The sequence below is a fragment of the Balaenoptera borealis genome (genome assembly GCF_965194805.1).
Source record: "Balaenoptera borealis genome assembly, chromosome: 12".
Taxonomy (NCBI): Eukaryota; Metazoa; Chordata; class Mammalia; order Artiodactyla; family Balaenopteridae; genus Balaenoptera; species Balaenoptera borealis.
This window is the reverse complement of record NC_138869.1, coordinates 40,927,851-40,947,851: the sequence shown is the minus strand read 5'-3', so window position 1 is coordinate 40,947,851 and position 20,001 is coordinate 40,927,851. Positions and strand designations below refer to the sequence as shown.

At 43.8% G+C, this 20,001-nt stretch overlaps 1 protein-coding gene across 4 annotated transcripts in view; it reads left to right on the top strand.

The window, feature by feature from the left end:
• The window catches only part of LOC309608376 (IQ domain-containing protein F2-like), a 119,637-nt gene that overhangs the window by 75,169 nt on the left and 24,467 nt on the right, over positions 1-20,001 (top strand). For 3 of the 4 annotated variants that reach the window (XM_082348256.1, XM_082348257.1, XM_082348258.1), the window contains exon 3: positions 18,634-18,729. In XM_082348256.1, the coding sequence (XP_082204382.1) occupies positions 18,658-18,729 (72 nt within the window). In that variant the 5' untranslated portion in view covers positions 18,634-18,657. Of the gene's footprint in view, positions 1-1,750; positions 7,841-18,633; positions 18,730-20,001 lie in introns of those variants that run through there. The other variant, XR_014232827.1, reaches the window with a different exon arrangement.

Genomic DNA, 20,001 nt, shown 5'->3' with positions numbered 1-20,001 from the left:
TCTAGTTGCGGCAAGTGGGGGCCACTCTTCATCGTGGTGCGTGGGCCTCTTCACTATCGCGGCCTCTCTTGTTGCGGAGCACAGGTTGCGGAGCACAGGCTCCAGACGCGCAGGCTCAGTAGTTGTGGCTCACGGGCCTAGTTGCTCCGCGGCATGTGGGATCTTCCCAGACCTGGGCTCGAACCCGTGTCCCCCTGCATTAGCAGGCAGATTCTCAACCACTGTGCCACCAGGGAAGCCCCCCCATGTTGTTTTGATTATTGTAGTTTTGTAGTATTGTTTGAAGTCTAGCAGGGTTATGCTTCCTGCTTTGTTCTTTTTCCTCAGGATTGCTTTGGCAATCCTGGGTCTTTTATAATTCCATATAAATTTTAGCATTATTTGCTCTAGTTCTGTGAAAAATCTCATGGGTAATTTGATAGGGATTGAGTTAAATCTGTAGATTGTTTTGGGTGGCATGGCCATTTTAACAATGTTAATTCTTCCAATCCAAGAGCATTCTCATTCAATTTAGACCAATTCCAAAATGCCCCCACCCGCCTGGGGACTACATAAGCCTACACAGTCTGGCCTTGGCCGTCTCACTCTCTCAATGCCCTCCCTGGCAGCTCTGCTAATATCAAAAAAAAACCCCAGCACCCTCCCATCGCAACACTTTGCTCTTGCTGCCACCTTTCTTTGGATTGTCTTCTTGCAGGTGGAGCCCACATTCCCTTCAGGTTTGTCTCTGCTCCGTGTTCCTTCCAGGGAGGCCTCCTTTGATTTGATCACCTTATTGAAATAGCTTTCCCGCCCACTACTGTATACTCTAGCTCCTGACTCTGCTTTCCTATTTCAGTCCTCATCCCTACCAAGGTTATCTTACCTCTCTGTTTTCTGTCCCCTCCCCCACAAGAGGTGAGCTCCAAAAGAGCAGGGACTCTGGGTTCAGTGCTGTGTTCCCAGGATCTAGAACAGTTGGTTCTCTCTCCCTCTCTCTCTCTTTCAGTATGTTATTGGCTATACATTTTAACTTTCTGTATATTATGACATTTTGACATCATTTTTGAACATTCCTTTCTGGCTTGGGTAGACTACCCCTCCCAGGGCTGGCCAATTCTTTGAGATGGCAAAGAACTCAGCCTGGAGCATGCCTATGATTTGCAAACCAACCAATCCAGAGCCTTACCTCCTCTCTCGGGCCTGTGCACCCCCAGAGGGCAATATTCCAGTGCCTTAATCATCGCAGGTCCAGATTCCAGATCCAAGGTCCAGGTACCGGGCATCTGGGGACCACCCCTATAACGTAGAGCCCACCTGAATTACTCAAACTAGCCAATCCTGAACTGTTTACCCTGCCCAACCTTGTCTTTCCTGCTTCAGGGAAGACCATGGCGGGCTTCCCTGGTGGCGCAGTGGTTGAGAGTCTGCCTGCCAATGCAGGGGACACGGGTTCGAGCCCTGGTCTGGGAGGATCCCACATGCCGCAGAGCAACTGGGCCCGTGAGCCATAATTACTGAGCCTGCGCGTCTGGAGCCTGTGCTCCGCAGCAAGAGAGGCCGCGATAGTGAGAGGCCCGCGCACCGCGATGAAGAGTGGTCCCCGCTTGCCGCAACTAGAGAGAGCCCTCGCACAGAAACGAAGACCCAACACAACCATAAATAAATAAATTTAAAAAAAAATAAAAAAAATAAAAAATAAATAAAAAAAAAAAAAGAAAGACCATGGCAAAAGTTCTTTTCTCACCCCTGTCTTCTGCCACTTGCCCAGTACCTGATGCTTGTCCTCTGACCCTGTGTGACATGAGGTGGTGACCTCTTCTCCAGCATCTGTAAGTACAGTAAACCTTGTTTCCTGTGCCTCTCCTATTCTCATGTGGCCTCACCTGACTGACCATCACGTCGCACAAATAAGTGAAATCCACATAACCATTTTTATATTAACCACATAATATTCAGTGGCATTTAGTACGTTCAGAGTGTTAAGCAACCACTATTATGTATATCAATTTCTAAAATATTTTTATTGTCCTAAAAGAAAACCCCATACCCAAAAAGCAATCACTCCCCAGTACCTGCTCCTCCAGCCACTGGCAGCCACCAATCTGCATTCTGTCTCCATAGATTTACCTAGTGTGGAATCATGTGATATTTTGTGTCTGGCTTCTTTCACTTAACATGATGTTTTCAAGGTTCATCCACGTTGTAGCCATGCCTCAGTACTTCATTACTTTTTATAGTAAAGTATATATCCATTGTATGGATACGCTACATTTTGTTTATCCACTCTTGATAGGTATTTGGACTGTCTGCACCTTTTGGCTGTTGTGAATAATGCCACTATAAATACTTAGTAGCTACCGCATTTTACATCCCATCTGCAATATACAAGTTTTCCAATATTTCTATATCCTTGCCAACTCTTGTTATTTTCCTTTTAAAGAAAATTCTAGCCATCCTAGTGAGTGTGAAGTGGTGTCTCATTGTGTTTTCTTTTGCATTTCTCTTATGATGAGTGATATTGGGCATCTCAGTGTGCTTGTTGGTCATTTGTGTATCTTCTCTAGAAGAAAATTCTATTCAAGTTTTGAAAAAAATTTTTAATTGGGTTGTGGTTGTCTTTTTGTTGTTTCAGTAAATATTTAGGTAATGAATGAATACACAGTTCTATCCAGGCCCTGGATTTGTGGCTTTACCATGACTCAAGTCTTTCTCCCTAGAAACAACTGTCCCACCATCCCTGAATGAATGGTTCTCTCATCAACCACCCCAAATCCCTCATACCCAAAAGACATGTCTTTCTCAGCTTCTTTGAATTTTTATTTCTCTCTGGCGGTGTTTCTCTGTGTGTGTGTGTGTGTGTGTGTGTGTATGTGTGTGCTGGGTGGTGGAAGGAAGAGCTGTTATTGTGTCTCCATTCATCTGGGCATACTGTTCTCTAGCTTTGTTGGTCTTCATTGCTGTCTCTGTGTCTCCCTCTCTGTCTGTCCTTCATAATCTTATCTTTCATTGTAACTATAATTATCTCTTTGTGTTCCCCAGTATCTTTCTCCCTCAGTCTCTGCCTTCCTCTATCAACTCTTATAATGTCATGTCTCCTTGTAGCTGTTTCTCTAACTCACGGAATTTTCTGATCCGTAAATTGCTGGCAGAGATCATTTTCTTTAACCTGTCCATCCTCAGACACAGCTCTGCTCTTCTGAGCCCTGATTACCCCTCATCCCTAGAAGCTCCACAAGGATGGGTGGAGAATTCCCATGCAGGGCACCCACATGATTGCTCCTGGGTGATGGAGGCACCAGCCTAGGATGTACAACTACTTAGAGGAATGTTGGAATAATTTATGTATATGGCCACAGTGATTGGTTCAGAGATGTGCACATGATGCAAGCCAGGCCACTGAGTTTCAGTTCTCATGCCATGGTGGAACTACTAGGATTGATGACTGTGAGAATTACGAAACCAGAGCTGCTGGGGGACACCACATGGAAATAGCTTGCTGAGAATGGAGCCAACACAGAGGAAAGTAGAACCAAAAGATGGAAAGAGAGGGACTAAGTCCTAAGGATTCCTTTGGGCCTCTGAATCCAGCCATGCCTGAAGCTACCACCCACTATACTATGGGAATTCTTACTTTTGTGAGCCAATAAATCTCCATTTTCACTGAAGTCGGCTTGCTAAGACAGATAGCAAGAGTAGGAGATCTCTGCAAATTAAAAAACACTTAAAGGAGATTGAATTTTATGTAAGTTGCTTTTCTGGAATGGGTTTTCAAAAATTGGTTTTTGAGTTAGGAACTTGGCAGAAGGTATGCCTAGGAAATTCTTACAATAAACATGGGATTATCTCTCACTTAATGCACCCAGAAGATCAGAACATTCTTGTAATGCTGTGTAGTGTGGTGAAAAAGGAAAGTGCTGTGGAGTTATGAATAAATCAGCTAATCATCTATAATTAGAATGGCCTGAGTGTGAATCTAATCATGGATTGGTCACCTGTGAGCCAATGTGGCATTTTATCATTTGCCTAGTTCAGCAAGTCAGCAGGAGGAAGCCATGGGCAATAATCATCAGTCATTCTTGAAACAACTGTGTGAGGAATAGATGAACCAGTCAGGTCCTTCTCTTGCCCTCTACTCCACTTATGCAAAGCATATGTGTGGCAGCCTTTACTCCAGGATGACCTCTGAGCTCTGCCCCCTAAAGAAATCTTCCCATGAAGAAATTCTATTGTGGGTGTTGAACCTAAGAGGGAAATAGGGTAATGTTTTTCAAACTTTATCAACAGTCCCAATGAGGTGGAGGGTCTCATTAAAGCAGATTGCTGGGCCCCACCCATCATTTCTGATTCAGTAGATCACGTTCCCAAGAATGAGTATTTCTAACAAGTTTCCAGGTGATTCTGTGACTACTGTTTTAGGGAACTCCACTATGCGAATCACTGGGGTAGAGTTTAGCTATATGGTGGCTGTAAATGAAAGCAGAACCAAAGTAGCAGTGGTTTAAACAAATTGAGGTTTAAGTTCAGAAACATGTTCCAGGCCTGGCATGGTACCCACAGATTAAGAAATCCTTTCCCCTTCCAACTTTTTACTTTGCTATATATGGCCTCTAGTCCCAAGGTTACTTCATGATCCAAGACGGCAGCTTTAAGATCAATAATTACATCCCTAATCTAGCCAGTAAGGATGAAAGAGAAGGAGAAAGGCATGCTACTTCTCTTTAAGGGCATGTCCTTGAAGTTACATATACCACTTCTGTCCACAGCTCAAAAGGGCATAAAAGAAGATCTAAATAAATAGGAAAAATAGTAAATAGTCATTGATGAAACGACTTAACGTTGTAAAGTTGTCAATTATTTCTAAGTTAATCTGTAAATTAAACTCAATTCCAATAAAAATCTCATTAGGAGTTTTTGGTAAATTAGCACACTGAGGCAAGAGAATCATAATGAAGAATAAATAAATATCCACAATTAAGACAATTTTGAAAAAAGAGACTGAGATAATGATCAGTCACATTAAAATGCATTACAAACCTGTAATAATAACATACTGTGAAATTGGGCACCAGCTATTAAGAATCTCTAGGAGAGGATTAAACATTTATTTAAGGATTTGTTGGAATTCCCCCTTCCTTTGTAGGAATTACCCTAGTCCCCTCCTTCATGTGTACTGCTGGGCAATAGCCCCTGCTCCAGGCCTGGCAAGAGAGAGATTTATTTTCCAGATAAGTTAAAGCAAAGGACATCTGGACTCAGGGATTTCAGGCATGCTGAAGGCAGAGGTGAAGTGCTATACTAAAATGGAGGGATTGATTGGAAGTGTGTAGGGTGAACATTGAGACCTCCAAACCTCTTTGCCAACTCAGCTCCCTGAAGGCCTGCAGTCAAGTTTCATTTTCCTACTCTCTGACTCAAGGTTCTGGGATTCTTCTCTGGGGAATCAGTCCATTATTGCTACACAAATGCTGCATAACAAACTGCCACAAGCCTCAGTGGCATGCAACAGTAAGCCTGCTGACCTAGGCTGCGTTGAACTGGGGTGGCTTGGCCGGGGAAGCTCTGCTCCACGTTTCTCTTCCTCCTCCTCATACCAGCAGGCTACTTTCTCTTCCTCCTCCTCATACCAGCAGGCTACCCGGGGTTTTTCTTGTCTTGGCAATGGCAGAAGTGCAAAAGGGCAAATATAAATGGGCAAAGCCTTTCAAAGCCAAAGTCAAACTTGCATGTCATCATTCCACCTTATTCTACTGGGCAAAGCAAGTCACATAGCCAAACCCAAGGCACAGGAAGATAGATTCTGTTCCCTTATGGGAAGAAACTTCAAAGTCCCATAGCAAAAGTTGTCAGTATAAGGCCACTAATGCAATCTACCACAAGCTCCAAAGAATAAAACAAATGAATACTGATGTTTGAAACAAAACCCAACTCTGCCTTATTAACCCTTACTGAATGGCATCATAAGCCCCACCCATGGACGCTGAGCTTCCTTTCGATTTTTTAGCATTCTCCTCTAACACTTAAATAGGGAACATTTAACGTAAATCGTTGACATTTGCATAAAGCTTCTAACATGAAAGACTGAAACAAAAACAAAAACAGGAAAAAAAAGGCTTAAAAGAAATAGAGGCAATACTGGGAACAGAAGAAAAATGTTAAAAAAAAAAACCCAAACTAGCAACTATAACTAACATTCTAGACTGATAAGAGATGATAAATCAGTGAAACAAGAATGGTGTGCCATTAAAAGAATATTCAGAAGACAGGAAAGAGCTCTTGAAAGTTAAGACTCTTAAAAAAATGGAGAAAATCTTCCAAAAAAGTAGAACAAAAAAAAGTTAGAAGATAATGTAGAAAATATTGAAAAGTTAGAGGATCAATCTATGATCTTACTAATAGGATTTGTATAAGTATTAAATAGAGAAAATTGAAGGGTAGAAATTATTTTTTTAAAAAAACAAATACAATAAAGTTTTCCAGAGTTTGATGACATGAGTTTTCTAAACTAAAAGGCTAATCGAGCACCCAACACAATGAATAAGAAAAAAAATCTTGGAGAGGTTGAGAACAACATGTCTATTAGGGATGAGGGACCTGGGATGGTTAGCTGAGAGAATCGTCAGGGATGGTGGGACAGTCATTTCTAGAGAGTAGGATTTGAATCATCTAAGACCTGGATAGAATCGTGTACTAATTACATAAGTATTTATTGAAACAACAATAAACTCATAACATCAGAGATAAAGAGAAGATTTTAAAGCTTCCAAAAAGTAAAAAAATAGGTTACATCCCATGGACTAAAGAATCAGAGTAGCATTAGACTTCTAGAAGAAAGTGGAACAAAGTCCTCAAAATTCTGAAGAAAATTATTTTCGATCTACAATTCTATACTAAGCAAAACTATCAATCAGATTTGAGCATAAAGTCATTTTCAACCATGCATCTCTCTGCAAATTTGTGTCAATGCACCTTTTCATAGGAAACTAAGATAGGATGTGCTCTATCAAAATGAGGGACTAAATCCTAGAAAGAGGGCGACACGGTGTGCAGAATCATGTTCCTGTCACTTGGTGAAGACCTCAATGTAAAACATAAACCAGAATCTAATAGAAAAAAATGTGTGAGTTTGGATGAGAAAGCACGATTATAAAGGGGGAAATGAATGGAAAGATATCTGTGCAATGAAAGACACCATGGGAAAGGTTAACAGGCAGATGATGTCTGGGAAGGATATTTGCAACATTTCTATCCAGCAAAGGGTTATCCAAGGAAGTCATACAAGAGAATGCTGGAGGTCCAGGGACTTCCCTGGTGGCGCAGTGGTCAAGAAACAGCCTGCCAATGCAGGGGACACATGTTTGAGCCCTGGTCCAGAAAGATCCCACATGCTGCAGAGCATCTAAGCCCGTGTGCCACAACTACTGAGCCTGCACTCTAGAGCCCACAAGCCCCAACTACTGAGCCCACGTGCCACAACTCCTGAAGCCTGCACGCCTAGAGCCTGTGCTCCGCAACAAGAGAAGCCACCGCAATGAGAAGCCCGTGCACCACAACAAACAGTAACCCCCGCTAGTAGCCACTAGACCACGAAGACCAGTGGCCAGTGACAAGGCCCTGGCCCGTTGGCTTTGTAGAATTTCCACAAAGAAATTTCCACAGAAAGTAGTGAAACAAGTAAAGTGTTTATTAGGAGGAAAAATGGTATGTGTGAATAGACATACTCTCACTCGGGCGGGCTCCGAGAGAGTTGTGCCCTCGTGGTAGTTTGAATCACTTATATGGAGCATACTTCCAGGTTTCCTCTGGGAATCATCTTGCTTTGCTTGGCTCTGAGTCTGCATTTGGTTTAACTCAGGGTCCTTCCCTGTGTGCGCATGCATCTCTTAGCCAAGATGGATTCTAGGGAAGAGGCCTATGGGTAGGTTGACATCACCTATCATGGGGTGATGCCCCCTCTGTTTTTGGCACCCAAGGAGTCTTTCTGCACATGTGTAGTAGAAAGGTCTCCTTGACTTCAAGAATGAGAAATATGTGGTCTCTTTATCTTTTATCTGGGCAGGGCTCAGCTCCTCTCTTGTTCCTGCTGTTATCTTCATCTTGGAGTATCTGACCACAGGGGACAAACTCCAGCTTCTCACCCTGGGGCCCATCTATCTCCTGCCTCAAGTTCACACAGGCGGAAAGGGTCTGTGTCAAGACTGGAACCCAGGTACTCACTCTTAAGAGTCACACTCTGCTCAAGTCTCTTTTCAGAGAAATGCAAAGTAAAATAGCAAGGCAACACCACTTTACATCTTTCAGTTCAGGAAAAATTAGTAAGTGATTGACATAGGTTAGACTTGGGGCTGCCACTTTGGAGAGCAGTTTGTCAGGATTTAGTGGCGTGGAGGAGCCAACTGTCCTATGACTCAGCAAGCCACCCTGTGTGTATCTCTGGAGAATGCCTCCCACAGCTGCAAAGAGACAGAAAGATGCTCCTTGCAGCATTGTCTGCTGTAGAGAATCATTGGAGGTCACTTAGAAATGAATTTAGAGGAGGAAGACAGGTTATGCTGGGTCATGAGTACATTTGGAGTCACTGTTAGCAAATTATATATATTTTTAACATTTTCATAATAAAAGCTTCTATGAAACTGTGCAGGGAGAGGAAGGGAATCAGAGTTTGCTCCTTGGCACGGCTGTCAGTAGCACTCACATGGTCATGATAATGTAAACACTAAATCATGATTGGACCTAAAGCAAATAACCTCATGGGGAAGATGAGGAGAAGAAAAAGTGGGGTTGTTTGGAGTGGGACAGAAAAATTAAATCCTCATCTTCTTTGGTGGGAAGTTGATAGATAATGCCTTAAAATGAAGAGGCAATGTCAGTGTCAGCATGTTACTAAGATCTGGAGGGAGAGAGAATGTGAACATAGCTGGGAAATGGTGGTGGGGACAGCTAGAAGACAGCTGGCTTTTGAAGCAAGCCTGAATACCTAATTGACTTTTTTTTTTTAAAGATTTTTTTTGATGTGGGCCATTTTTAAAGTGTTTATTGAATTTATTACAATATTGCTTTTTTTTTTTACATCTCTGTTGGCGTATAATTGCTTTACAATGTTGTGTTAGTTTCTGCTGTACAACAAAGTGAATTAGCTATATGTATACATATATCTCCATATCCCCTCCCTCTTGAGCCTCCTTCCCACCCTCCCTATCCCACTCCTCTAGATTGTCACAAACCATCGAGCTGATCTCCCTGTGCTATGCAGCACCTTCCCACTAGCCATCCATTTTACATTCGGTTTGCTTCTGTTTTATGTTTTGGTTTTTTGGTCGCGAGGCATGTGGGATCTTAGCTCCCTGACCATGGATCGAACCCACAACCCCTGCACTGGAAGGCGAAGTCTTAAGCCCTGGACCACCGGGGAAGTCCCCCTAATTGACTTTAAAGTATGACCACTGCCACTACCAGAGGAGTCTGGGATATTACCTGTCTCCTAGGTAATGACCATTTGGGAAATTCCTCCAACCCACTGTTTCAGACAGGATGAAAAGTCTTGTTTTGTTATAAGGAACATATATTGACTTGCTAAGTGGAACCCAACAGCTACAGAAGGACAGGGGATTACAGCAGCTGGAGGGAGGGAGTAGAAATTGGCTGAGGTACATCCATCCCAAACCTTCCTTGGCCCCTTCTGCTCACCATCCATACCCACACTGCTCCCCATTAAAGAAGGACTTTCTCACCCACTGAAGAAGGGCACCATGGTAGAGAAAGCAGGAGGGCATGGGGAGCAGCCTGAGCCCATGCACCTTCCTCTGCACTGTGTGAGCTGCTCTACTCAGCGGCTGAGGACAGGACGATCTTGTGGGTGGACCAGACCAGAGATCATTCTTGGGACAAGACAGACTCTCAGGGGCTGTGGTTCTACCAAAAACCCTGGTCCATCCCTGGCAGGAGGGAAATGGGCAGGTGTTTCCACTTTATCCAACAAGTTTGAGCCTGGAGAAGGCAATATGGTCCCTGGGTCATAGTTGCCCTTGTGACATCATGGCTATCTTCTCATCTACCGTCCTGCCTGCCTCTGCCAGGGCCAATGGAGCAGCGACCAGAGGGGGATGTGAACACCTGCACCACTGCCCCCAAACCATGGGCAATAAATGCTGTGTAAGACTTAGACACTCCCTTCCCCGGGCGTGGGGAGTTGTCCCATGGCAGAGGGAAGCACTAGATGACTTCAAAGGACCAAGGGAAGGAACGGGGAGCTGGGGCTATGGAGACTTTGCCCAGAGGCTAGTCCTCACTCATGCTTTCTCCCTATATTCTGATTGCAGAAGTCTGAGCCAGATAATGATGCTCTAGAGAAAGAGAGGCAAAAAAAGGTAGGTGGGACCCAGGAGCATGAGAGAACCACAGATCATTGGCCCTCTGACCCCAGGGTCCTTGGAAGTAAAGGCTCCATCGCTAGTCTCATAGGAGTCAGCCCAGTGTTGCCCTCCTGTCCTTGTAAATTCCTTCCCTATTCTGGGTGATCTGTGTTAAGGATGCAGGGGAGAGAGACAGCAGAGAAGCAAGGAATTGGGATACCCACAGGCAACCTGGAAGGTGGGACACAGCACAGTGAGAACTGGAGAGCTGGAGAAAGGGCAGTCTGGGCCTAGAAGTATATGAGGGTGACTGAGAGATAGTAGTGGAAGTCAAAAGAATTGAGGTGGGGAAGACGCCAAGGGGCTGTGACATGGTGTGAGACGTCAGGAGGCAGCATCACAGGCTGGAATTTGGGCTGAGGTGCAAGCTACAAATGCACAGGTTCATCCTTATGAGGACCCTTTGGTTCCTCACATCCATGGTGGGTCTCCTGGATCAGAAAGTGTTTCCACTGATTCCATGAACTTGTGAAGACCACAGGGCAAGCATATGCCCATTTTATAGACAAAAACACTGTGACTCAGAGGGTGAGCAGATGTGTTCATGGCCACAGACAAGATAGAATTAGAGCCAAAACCCCACCCAGATCTCCTGGGTCCTCAGAACCACCAGGGAAAAGGCTGATTGTTAAGAGGGGAGATCAGAGGTCCTCTGTGGCAGACACCAGAGCTGTGGTTGATGGTGACAAATTCACTGGGAGTCCTCTGCTTTGCTTGGTTAGTTGCTTCTTGCAAAACAACGCCAGAGAGCAAGAGAGAAGGCAGCTGGGAAGATCCAGGCCTGGTGGCGTGGCAACCTGGTGCGTAGGACCCTGCTGGCAGCCGCCCTCAGGGCCTGGATGATTCAGTCCTGGTGGAGAACAGTCCTGTGGAGGCAGGTGTATAAGCGGCGGCAGATCTCACTGAAGATCTATGTAATCCAGGAGCAGGCGGCAGTCAAGCTCCAGTCCTGGATTCGCATGTGGCAGTGCCATCAACGTTATTGCCAAGTGTGCAACGCTGTCTGCATACTCCAAGCTCCAAAGAGCTGCTTCACCTTTCAGACCAGTGATGTTTCACAGGCACAATATGAAGGCACTTTCAACCAGCCGGAGTTCCATATTGAAATCCTATCAGTCTAAGAGTACCATAAGGTGGAGAGCTGGTTCCACCGCCCCAATAAATGTCTGACCAGGTTTTGTGTGTTTCAGTGACTCCCACAGGATGGGGACCCCAAAGATTCAGGCCCTGCCCCTCCTCTTCTACTTGGGGAAATACTTCAATATAGGTGTCTCTCCCTCCCATCCCCACCCCGACCCCTCAGTACCTATGGCCCCTGTTCTGGACTCACAGTGGCCGTATGCCACTCACTCTATGCAAATCAGAAATTGCTGCCTGAGGCTGACCTCATATATGCAGAGCCAGGTGTCTCATTCCACAGTCCCAGCATCAGTCTTGTCTCCTAAACTTGCAATTGGGAGGCATTGGGCTTTATATTCCTGAAGACTCTGGATACCTCCTCTTATTGAGAGTGAGGCCACGCCACACTCTCTCAGCCTACTGTCGGGGCCCAGCTGGGGTTACACCCACTGGCTTTCTGTTTGGCAAGCCCCAGACAGAAGTTAGACACTTGTCTGGCTCTCCTGGGAACAGAGAAAGCACAGGAGGCTGGCCTGAGTGATGACTGGACACAAGGTTTTGCAACCTTCATGCTAATTTGGATGCTGTTTTCTTTGGGAAATGGCAGATATCGTTATCTTAAGGAACCTCAGTTCTGTCTCCATCCTCCCTCCTCAGTGCTAGCTTCTCTAGGGTGCTGAACACAAATAGGGCTCCCACTGATATCAACCACCTCCACCCTATGTATGACACCATTCTTAGTGACTTCAACATTGACCGGATGATGCCCCCAAGCCCCTTGCCTCTCACCTCCAGTGATTTTGACTTCCACCCTAGCTTAGTCCTTCACTCCTATGATCGCACTAAAGACCATTGCTTCTGAAGCTGTCTGTGGGGAAGGACCATTTTTTTAATGTCCAATCCATCATAGACTGATTGTTTTGTAAAACAAAGAAATAAATTATGATAAAAATAAATGGAAAAGGCATACAGAATACAAGGCTTGTTTTTAATTATTAAAACAGACATAAAATTACTATTTCAAATTGCTTTAAAAGTGTCTAAATGCTTATTCTCAATCTCTGTGCTTATCTCAGTGGTAACAAATGCTCACCACACTTGGGTGGTATTCCCCTAGTGCTTGTGTTATCAAACTTAGGTTCAGCTGCTTGTCGTTTAAAAATCCAATACTGAGAGACAAGGGACTTCCCTGGTGGCGCAGTGGTTAAAAATCCACCTGCCAATACAGGGGACACAAGTTCGATCCCTGGTCTGGGAAGATCCCACATGCCGCGAAGCAGCTAAGCCCGTGCACCACAACTACTGAGCCTGCACTCTAGAGCCCGCAAGCCACAACTACTGAGCCTATGTGCCACAACTACTGAAGCTCACACACCTAGAGCCGGTGCTCTGCAACAAGAGAAGCCACCACAATGAGAAACCCACGCACCGCAACAAAGAGTAGCCCCTGCTCGCCACAACTAGAGAAAGCCAATGTGCAGCAACAAAGACCCAACACAGCCAAAAAAAAAAAAAAAAAAAAAAATCCAATACTGAGAGACAAGTGTTAGGTAAAAAGAAAGATAGCTTTACTGAGGAAGTTTGCAACCCTGGGGGGAAGGTGGACACATATCCCAAAGAACCAATTCCCCACTCTTTAGATTTTGTTCAAAGACAGTATGGGGAAAAGAGGAAGGGGCTACATGCTGAGGAGAGGGTTGCAGGGTACATGATCAGATCATGGGCATTCTATTGATTAGTTGGTGGTGAGAAACCAGGAGTCAACCTCATGAACCTTTTGGTTCCAACCGGTCTGGGGTCTACGTGCTTGTGGGCAGCATACAGTTAACTTCTTCCACCTGGTGGGGGTTTCAGTATCTGTAAAACAGATCAAAAGATATGGCTCAGAATATTATCTCTAGCCCTCGAGGAGGAACTAAAGGCCCTTGACTTTGTTTAATGGCTAAACTATTACTATTTTGTCTTGTTTGACTGCTTGCCTTTGTTTTTGCATTTTTTTAAATTTTCTGATTAAATTTATTCTTTTTTTAAAATAAATTTATTTATTTATTTATTTATTTATTTTTGGCTGCGTTCGGTCTTTGCTGCTGCACGCAGGCTTCCTCTGGTTGCAGCGAGCAGGGGCTACTCTTTGTTGTGGTGCGCGGGCTTCACATTGCAGTGGCTTCTCTTGTTGCAGAGCACAGGCTCTAGGCGCATGGGCTTCAGCAGTTGTGGCACGCAGGCTCAGTAGTTGTGGCTCGTGGGCTCTGGAGTGCAGGCTCAGTGGTTGTGGCGCATGGGCCTAGTTGCTCCATGGCATGTGGGATCTTCCCAGACCAGGGCTCGAACCCGTGTCCCCTGCATTGGCAGGCAGATTCTTAACTACTGTGCCACCAGGGAAGCCCTAAATTTATTCTTTAGCTAAAGTTGTTTTTACAGACAAGAGGCGGGCAAAGGACATGGGTGTTGGGGGGGGGGGTCTGTCCCAGGAAGGCCCCAGGGGGTCCTGTTTAGTGACACTTGTCATCACTCAAAACTGATCACAGCAATAATAATAATTTCAGTCACCCCGGTCTCTGAGTTTTGCCTTCTATCCTTTAGAGCAGAGGTCAGAAAACTATGACCTACATTTGAGTGGTTTTGACAGAGACTGTACAGACAACAAGCCTAAGATACTATTTGGCCCTTTATAGAATAAGTTTGTCAACCCCTGTGTTAGAGCCATTGATTCTTATGCATCACTCCAAATGTTTCTTCAGCCCTAAGAACTTCCCAGAGATTGACCTTACCAGTATTTTACTGCCCATCATGCCGTCATGCTCTCACCCCTTGCCCCAGCTTAGATCCATTGTCTATTAAGCATTCTTTTACAATTTTACCACCATTTGCCCTCTCTCTCTCCACCTTTGGATGAATGCAACCCTTCACCTGCTTCATGTTGCACCAGAAGAGCTGAACTTCCCTGAAGATAAACAAACCACCATACTGCATGGTTGGGGTTTCTATTCAGGACAACAGATGGACAAACTTCTCAAGATACTTCTCTATAAGCTTGCTTTTTTTTTAAATTAATTTTTATTGGAGTATAGTTGATTTACAATGTTGTGTTAGTTTCTGCTGTACAGCAAAGTGAATCAGCCATACATATACATATACCCACTCTTTTTTAGATTCTCTTCCCATATAGGTCATGACAGTATTGAGCAGAGTTCCCTGTGTAATACAGTAGGTTCTTATTAGTTATCTGTTTTATATATAATAGTATGTATATGTCAACCCCAATCTCCCAATTTATCCCTCCCCCCCTTACCCCTTGGTAACCATAAGTTTGTTTTCTATATCTGTGACTGTATTTCTGTTTTGAAAATAGGTTATAAGCTTGCTTCTTGACCTGAAGATCTTGCATTCTTGCATACAAGTCTCTTCAAATGGTCAGTTCTCCCTCTTTTTCCTCTTAACCTCAAATGATGATGTTACCACACACTTAACCGAGGAAATAGCAGCAGACTGGAACCCCATCTTCCTATCCTGTCATCCTCCACCTCAGAATCATTTGCACCACACTTTTTGCCTTTCTTGAGTTGAAATGAATTCTTTGCCCCATCTGAGGCCACCATCTCCACTTTGCTCTTCTTGCACTCTTCTTTTACTTTTGCTCCGTATCACCTCTTCCCTTTACAATGATGTCATCCTGTAATTTCATTTCTTTCTCTAAATCAGTTTCCCATCAGCGTACAAACTGTCCCCCATATTTAAAAAGTCCATCCTTGACTAACTCCTATTCCAGTTCTTATATCTCCTCATAGCAAAATATGTTGTCACTGTCTCCCCCTCCACTCCTCCCATTCTCTCCTAAACTCACTTCAGTGGGCATCCCTTACCCCCAACTCCACAGAAACGATATTCATCAAGAGTACTTAATGAGACACTGTTGGCAAAAATGACCAAAATTAGGGACTTCCCTGGCAGTCCAGTGGCTAAGAATCTGCACTTCGACTGCAGGGGGCACAGGTTTGATCCCTGGTCAGGGAACTAAGATCCCACATGCTGCACAGTGCAGAAAAAAAAAAAAAGACCAAAATTACTTCACTTGACCATTCACCCAATCTGTTTGATTCAAATTCCTCTCTGAATACTCCTTTTTACTTACCTCCATTCATTTCCCTCCCACATCAATCCATCATGAAATGCTGTTGGTTCCATCTCTGCAATACAGCAATATCTATGATATAGCAGATAGCGAAGATTGGAAAAACTAGATTTCTCACACATGGCTCATAGGAATGTAAAATGGGGTAACTGCTGTGGAAAACAGTTTAATGGTCTCTTAAAAGTTAATTATAGAATTACCAATAACCCACACTTCTAGATATATACCCAAGAGAATTGAAAACCTATGTTCAAACAAAAACATGTACAATATTTCAAAGTTGGATAATAGCCAAAAACTTGGAAACAACCCAAATGGGTGAATGGCTAAATAACTTGTACATTCATACCATGGTATACTGCTCAGCAATAAAAAGAAATGAACTGGACTTCCCTGGTGGTGCAGTGGTTAAGAATCCACCTGCCAGAAAGAGAAATTAAGGAAACACTCCCATTCACCATTGCAACAAAAAGAATAAAATACCTAGGAATAAACCTACCTAAGGAGGTGAAAGACCTGTACTCAGAAAACTATAAGACACTGATGAAAGAAATCAAAGATGACACAAACAGATGGAGAGATATACTATGTTCTTGGATTGGAAGAATCAATATTATGAAAATGTCTATACTACCCAAAGCAATCTACAGATTCAATGCAATCCCTATCAAATTACCAGTGGCATTTTTTACAGAACTAGAACAAAAAATCTTAAAATTTGTGTGGAGACACAAAAGACCCCAAATAGCCAAAGCAGTCTTGAGGGAAAAAAACGGAGCTGGAGGAATCAGCTGACTTCAGTCAGGAATCCCTGACTTCAGACTATACTACATAGCTACAGTAATCAAGACAATATGGTACTGGCACAGAAACAGAAATATAGATCAATGGAACAGGATAGAAAGCCCAGAGATAAACCCATGCACCTATGGTCAACTAATCTATGACAAAGGAGGCAAGGATATACAATGGAGAAAAGACAGTCTTTTCAATAAGTGGTGCTGGGAAAACTGGACAGCTACATGTAAAAGAATGAAATTAGAACACTCCCTAACATCATACACAAAAATAAACTCAAAATGGATTAGAGACCTAAATGTAAGACCGGACACTATAAAACTCTTAGAGGAAAACACAGGAAGAACACTCTTTGACATAAATCACAGCAAGATCTTTTTTGACCCACTTCCTAGAGTAATGGAAATAAAAATAAACAAATGGGACCTAATGAAACTTCAAAGCTTTTGCAAAGCAAAGGAAACTACAGACAAGACAAAAAGACAACCCTCAGAATGGGAGAAAATATTTGCAAACGAATCAAAGGACAAAGGATTAATCTCCAAAATATATAAACAGCTCATGCAGTTCAACATTGAAAAAACAAACAATGCAATCCAAAAATGGGCAGAAGACCTAAATAGACATTTCTCCAAAGAAGACATACAGATGGCTAAGAAGCATATGAAAAGCTGCTCACCATCACTAATTATTAGAGAAATGCAAATTAAAACTACAATGAGGTATCACACCAGTTAGAATGGGCATCATCAGAAAATCTATAAACAACAAATGCTGGAGAGGGTGTGGAGAAAAAGGAGCACTCTTGCACTGTTGGTGGGAATGTAAATTGATACAGCCACTATGGAGAACAGTATGGAGGTTCCTTAAAAAACTACAAATAGAATTACCATATGACCCAGCAATCCCACTAATGGGCATATACCCAGAGAAAACCATAATTCTCTGACACATGCACCCCAGTGTTCATTGCAGCACCATTTTACAATAGCCAGGTCATGGAAGCAACCGAAATGCCCATCGACAGATGAATGGATAAAGAAGATGTGGTACATATATACAATGGAATATTACTCAGCCATAAAAAGGAATGAAATTGGGTCATTTGTAGAGACGTGGATGAAACTAGAGACTGTCATGCAGAGTGAAGTAAGTAAGAAAGAGAAAAACAAATGTCACATATTAACGCATATATGTGGAACCTAGAAAAATGGTACAGATGAACCAGTTTGCAGGGCAGAAATAGAGACACAGATGTAGAGAACAAATATATGGACACCAAGGTGGGAAAGTGGTGGGTCAGGTGGTGGTGGTGGGATGAACTGGGAGATTGAGATTGACATATATACACTAATATGTATAAAATAGATAACTAATAAGAACCGCTGTATAAAAATAAAATAAAATTCAAAAAAAAAGCAAGTAAAATAAACAGCATGTTGTAAGACAATAGAAAATGTCTGTATCAATAATCACAATAAATGTACAAATAAATGGAGAAAAAAAAAAGAATCCACCTGCCAATGCAGGGGACACAGGTTCGAGCCCTGGTCCAGGAAGATCCCACATGCCATGGAGCAACTAAGCCTGTGCGCCACAACTACTGAGACTGCACTCTAGATCACGCGACCCACAACTAGTGAGCCCATGTGCCACAACTACTGAAGCCCGCATGCCTAGAGCCTGTGCTCCACAACAAGAGAAGCCACCGCAATGAGAAGCCCGCGCACTGCAACGAAGAGTAGCCCCCACTCTCCAAAAGTAGAGAAAGCCCACATGCAGCAACAAAGACCCAACACAGCCATAAATAAATAAATAAATAAATAAATTTATTTTTAAAAATGAAATAAACTACTGATATATACAACAACTTGTATGGATCTCAAGGAAGAGTACAGCCCTCAGAGCGATAGAAGCATCTACCTCCTAACTCTGGGAAATTTAGGGGATCGCAGACCTGAGGAATTTGAACCATCTATTTCCAAGTCATGGGCATTTGATGTTGCATAAGAGAGAGCCAGTCTACCCAAAGTTGCAGGAAGGGGAAGGTGGATTTGCACATTTGATTAAGGATACACAGCCTACATCTAGGGTCTTTGGGCAAGGCAGGAGGTTAAGTATGTGGTGGACTCGGCACAGAATTTTACAAAGAACAACCTACCCATATCTTTCCCCTCTAAACTCTGATTACAGAAGAATGTTGATGAAATCCCACTGATGAACAAAAAAGAAAAAAAGACAAAGAGAGAAGAGCCTCCACCTTCACCCCTTCCATCCCCTCCACCAAAGGTAAGCCGATAGAAAGCCTCAAAGTTGAGGGGCACCCCAACCTGCAACATGTCTAAACAAAGTGAGCCAGGAGTCATGGTTGTCTTTGCTATGGTCCATAGCATGGGATGATCAGGGAATTTGTCATCCAAAGCAGGATACATTTGTGAGTGAAAGATAGTGCTATGAGTTATTGCTCAGGAGCAACAATCATGAACTGAGAGTGTCCCAGGCCAACCATGATGAGTGGTTGTCCTATCCAGAACTGGAATGAATAGGAATTGACTCATCCCTGGTTGTCCTTTTGTCCTAGTTCCTTCTCAGTCTGAGAAAGGTGGGTGTGACTGAGATATGGAGACTTGGTTGTAGGGAGAAGAAACCCTGACAATTGGGAACCAGACTATGCCAAGTTGGGGAGCGGGGTGGGAGGGCTGTGTTTGGGGGATGCAGAGTCAACTACAGGGAAACCCAAGGCTAGAACCGTGTGGGAGCGTGTGTGTGTTTACATGAGTACATGTATGTGTGTTAACTGAAATTCAAGATGTGAGAACCAAAAGAAGTGAAAGTGAGGAATAAATGAGAAAGGTGCCAAACTGTGTGGGGCAGACAAACTTCTTTTTTTTTTTTTAATAAATTTATTTATTTATTTATTTTTGGCTGTGTTGGGTCTCTGTTGCTGCGCTCGGGCTTTCTCTAGTTGCGGCGAGCAGGGGCTACTCTTCATTGTGGTGCCCAGGCTTCTCATTGTGGTGGCTTCTCTCATTGTGGAGCACGGGCTCTAGAGCACAGGCTCAGTAGTTGTGGCACACGGGCTTAGTTGCTCTGCGGCATGTGGGATCTTCCTGGACCAGGGCTCGAACTCGTGTGCCCTGCATTGGCAGGTGGAGTCTTAACCACTGCACCACCAGGGAAGTCCCAAACTTCTAATCCTGTGACTTGACAGAGGGAGACAGCAGGTTGTGCATTGGAGCTGGAGTCAGGCATGAAAGAAGAGCAAAGAATGCCCCTTCTCCAGCCTGTGAGTGAGGTCTGAAGGGAAGTGATATGCTTCCCAGGTAGGTGGTCAGGCCCAGGCACAACAGAATAACCCTTTGACCCATAGATCGTGGTGTTCTTGTTCTAGACTGGCCAACTAGGTCCAAGGAACCAGGTGACAGCTAGGGCAGTTGTGCCCCATGTTACAGTTGAGGACCCTGAGACTCAAGAGTTTAACTGTGATGTGTCTGTTAACCAAGAGTGGCAGAGACAGGACACCTGTCTGGTCTTCAGGCTCCAGCCAGTGGCCTGCCCAGT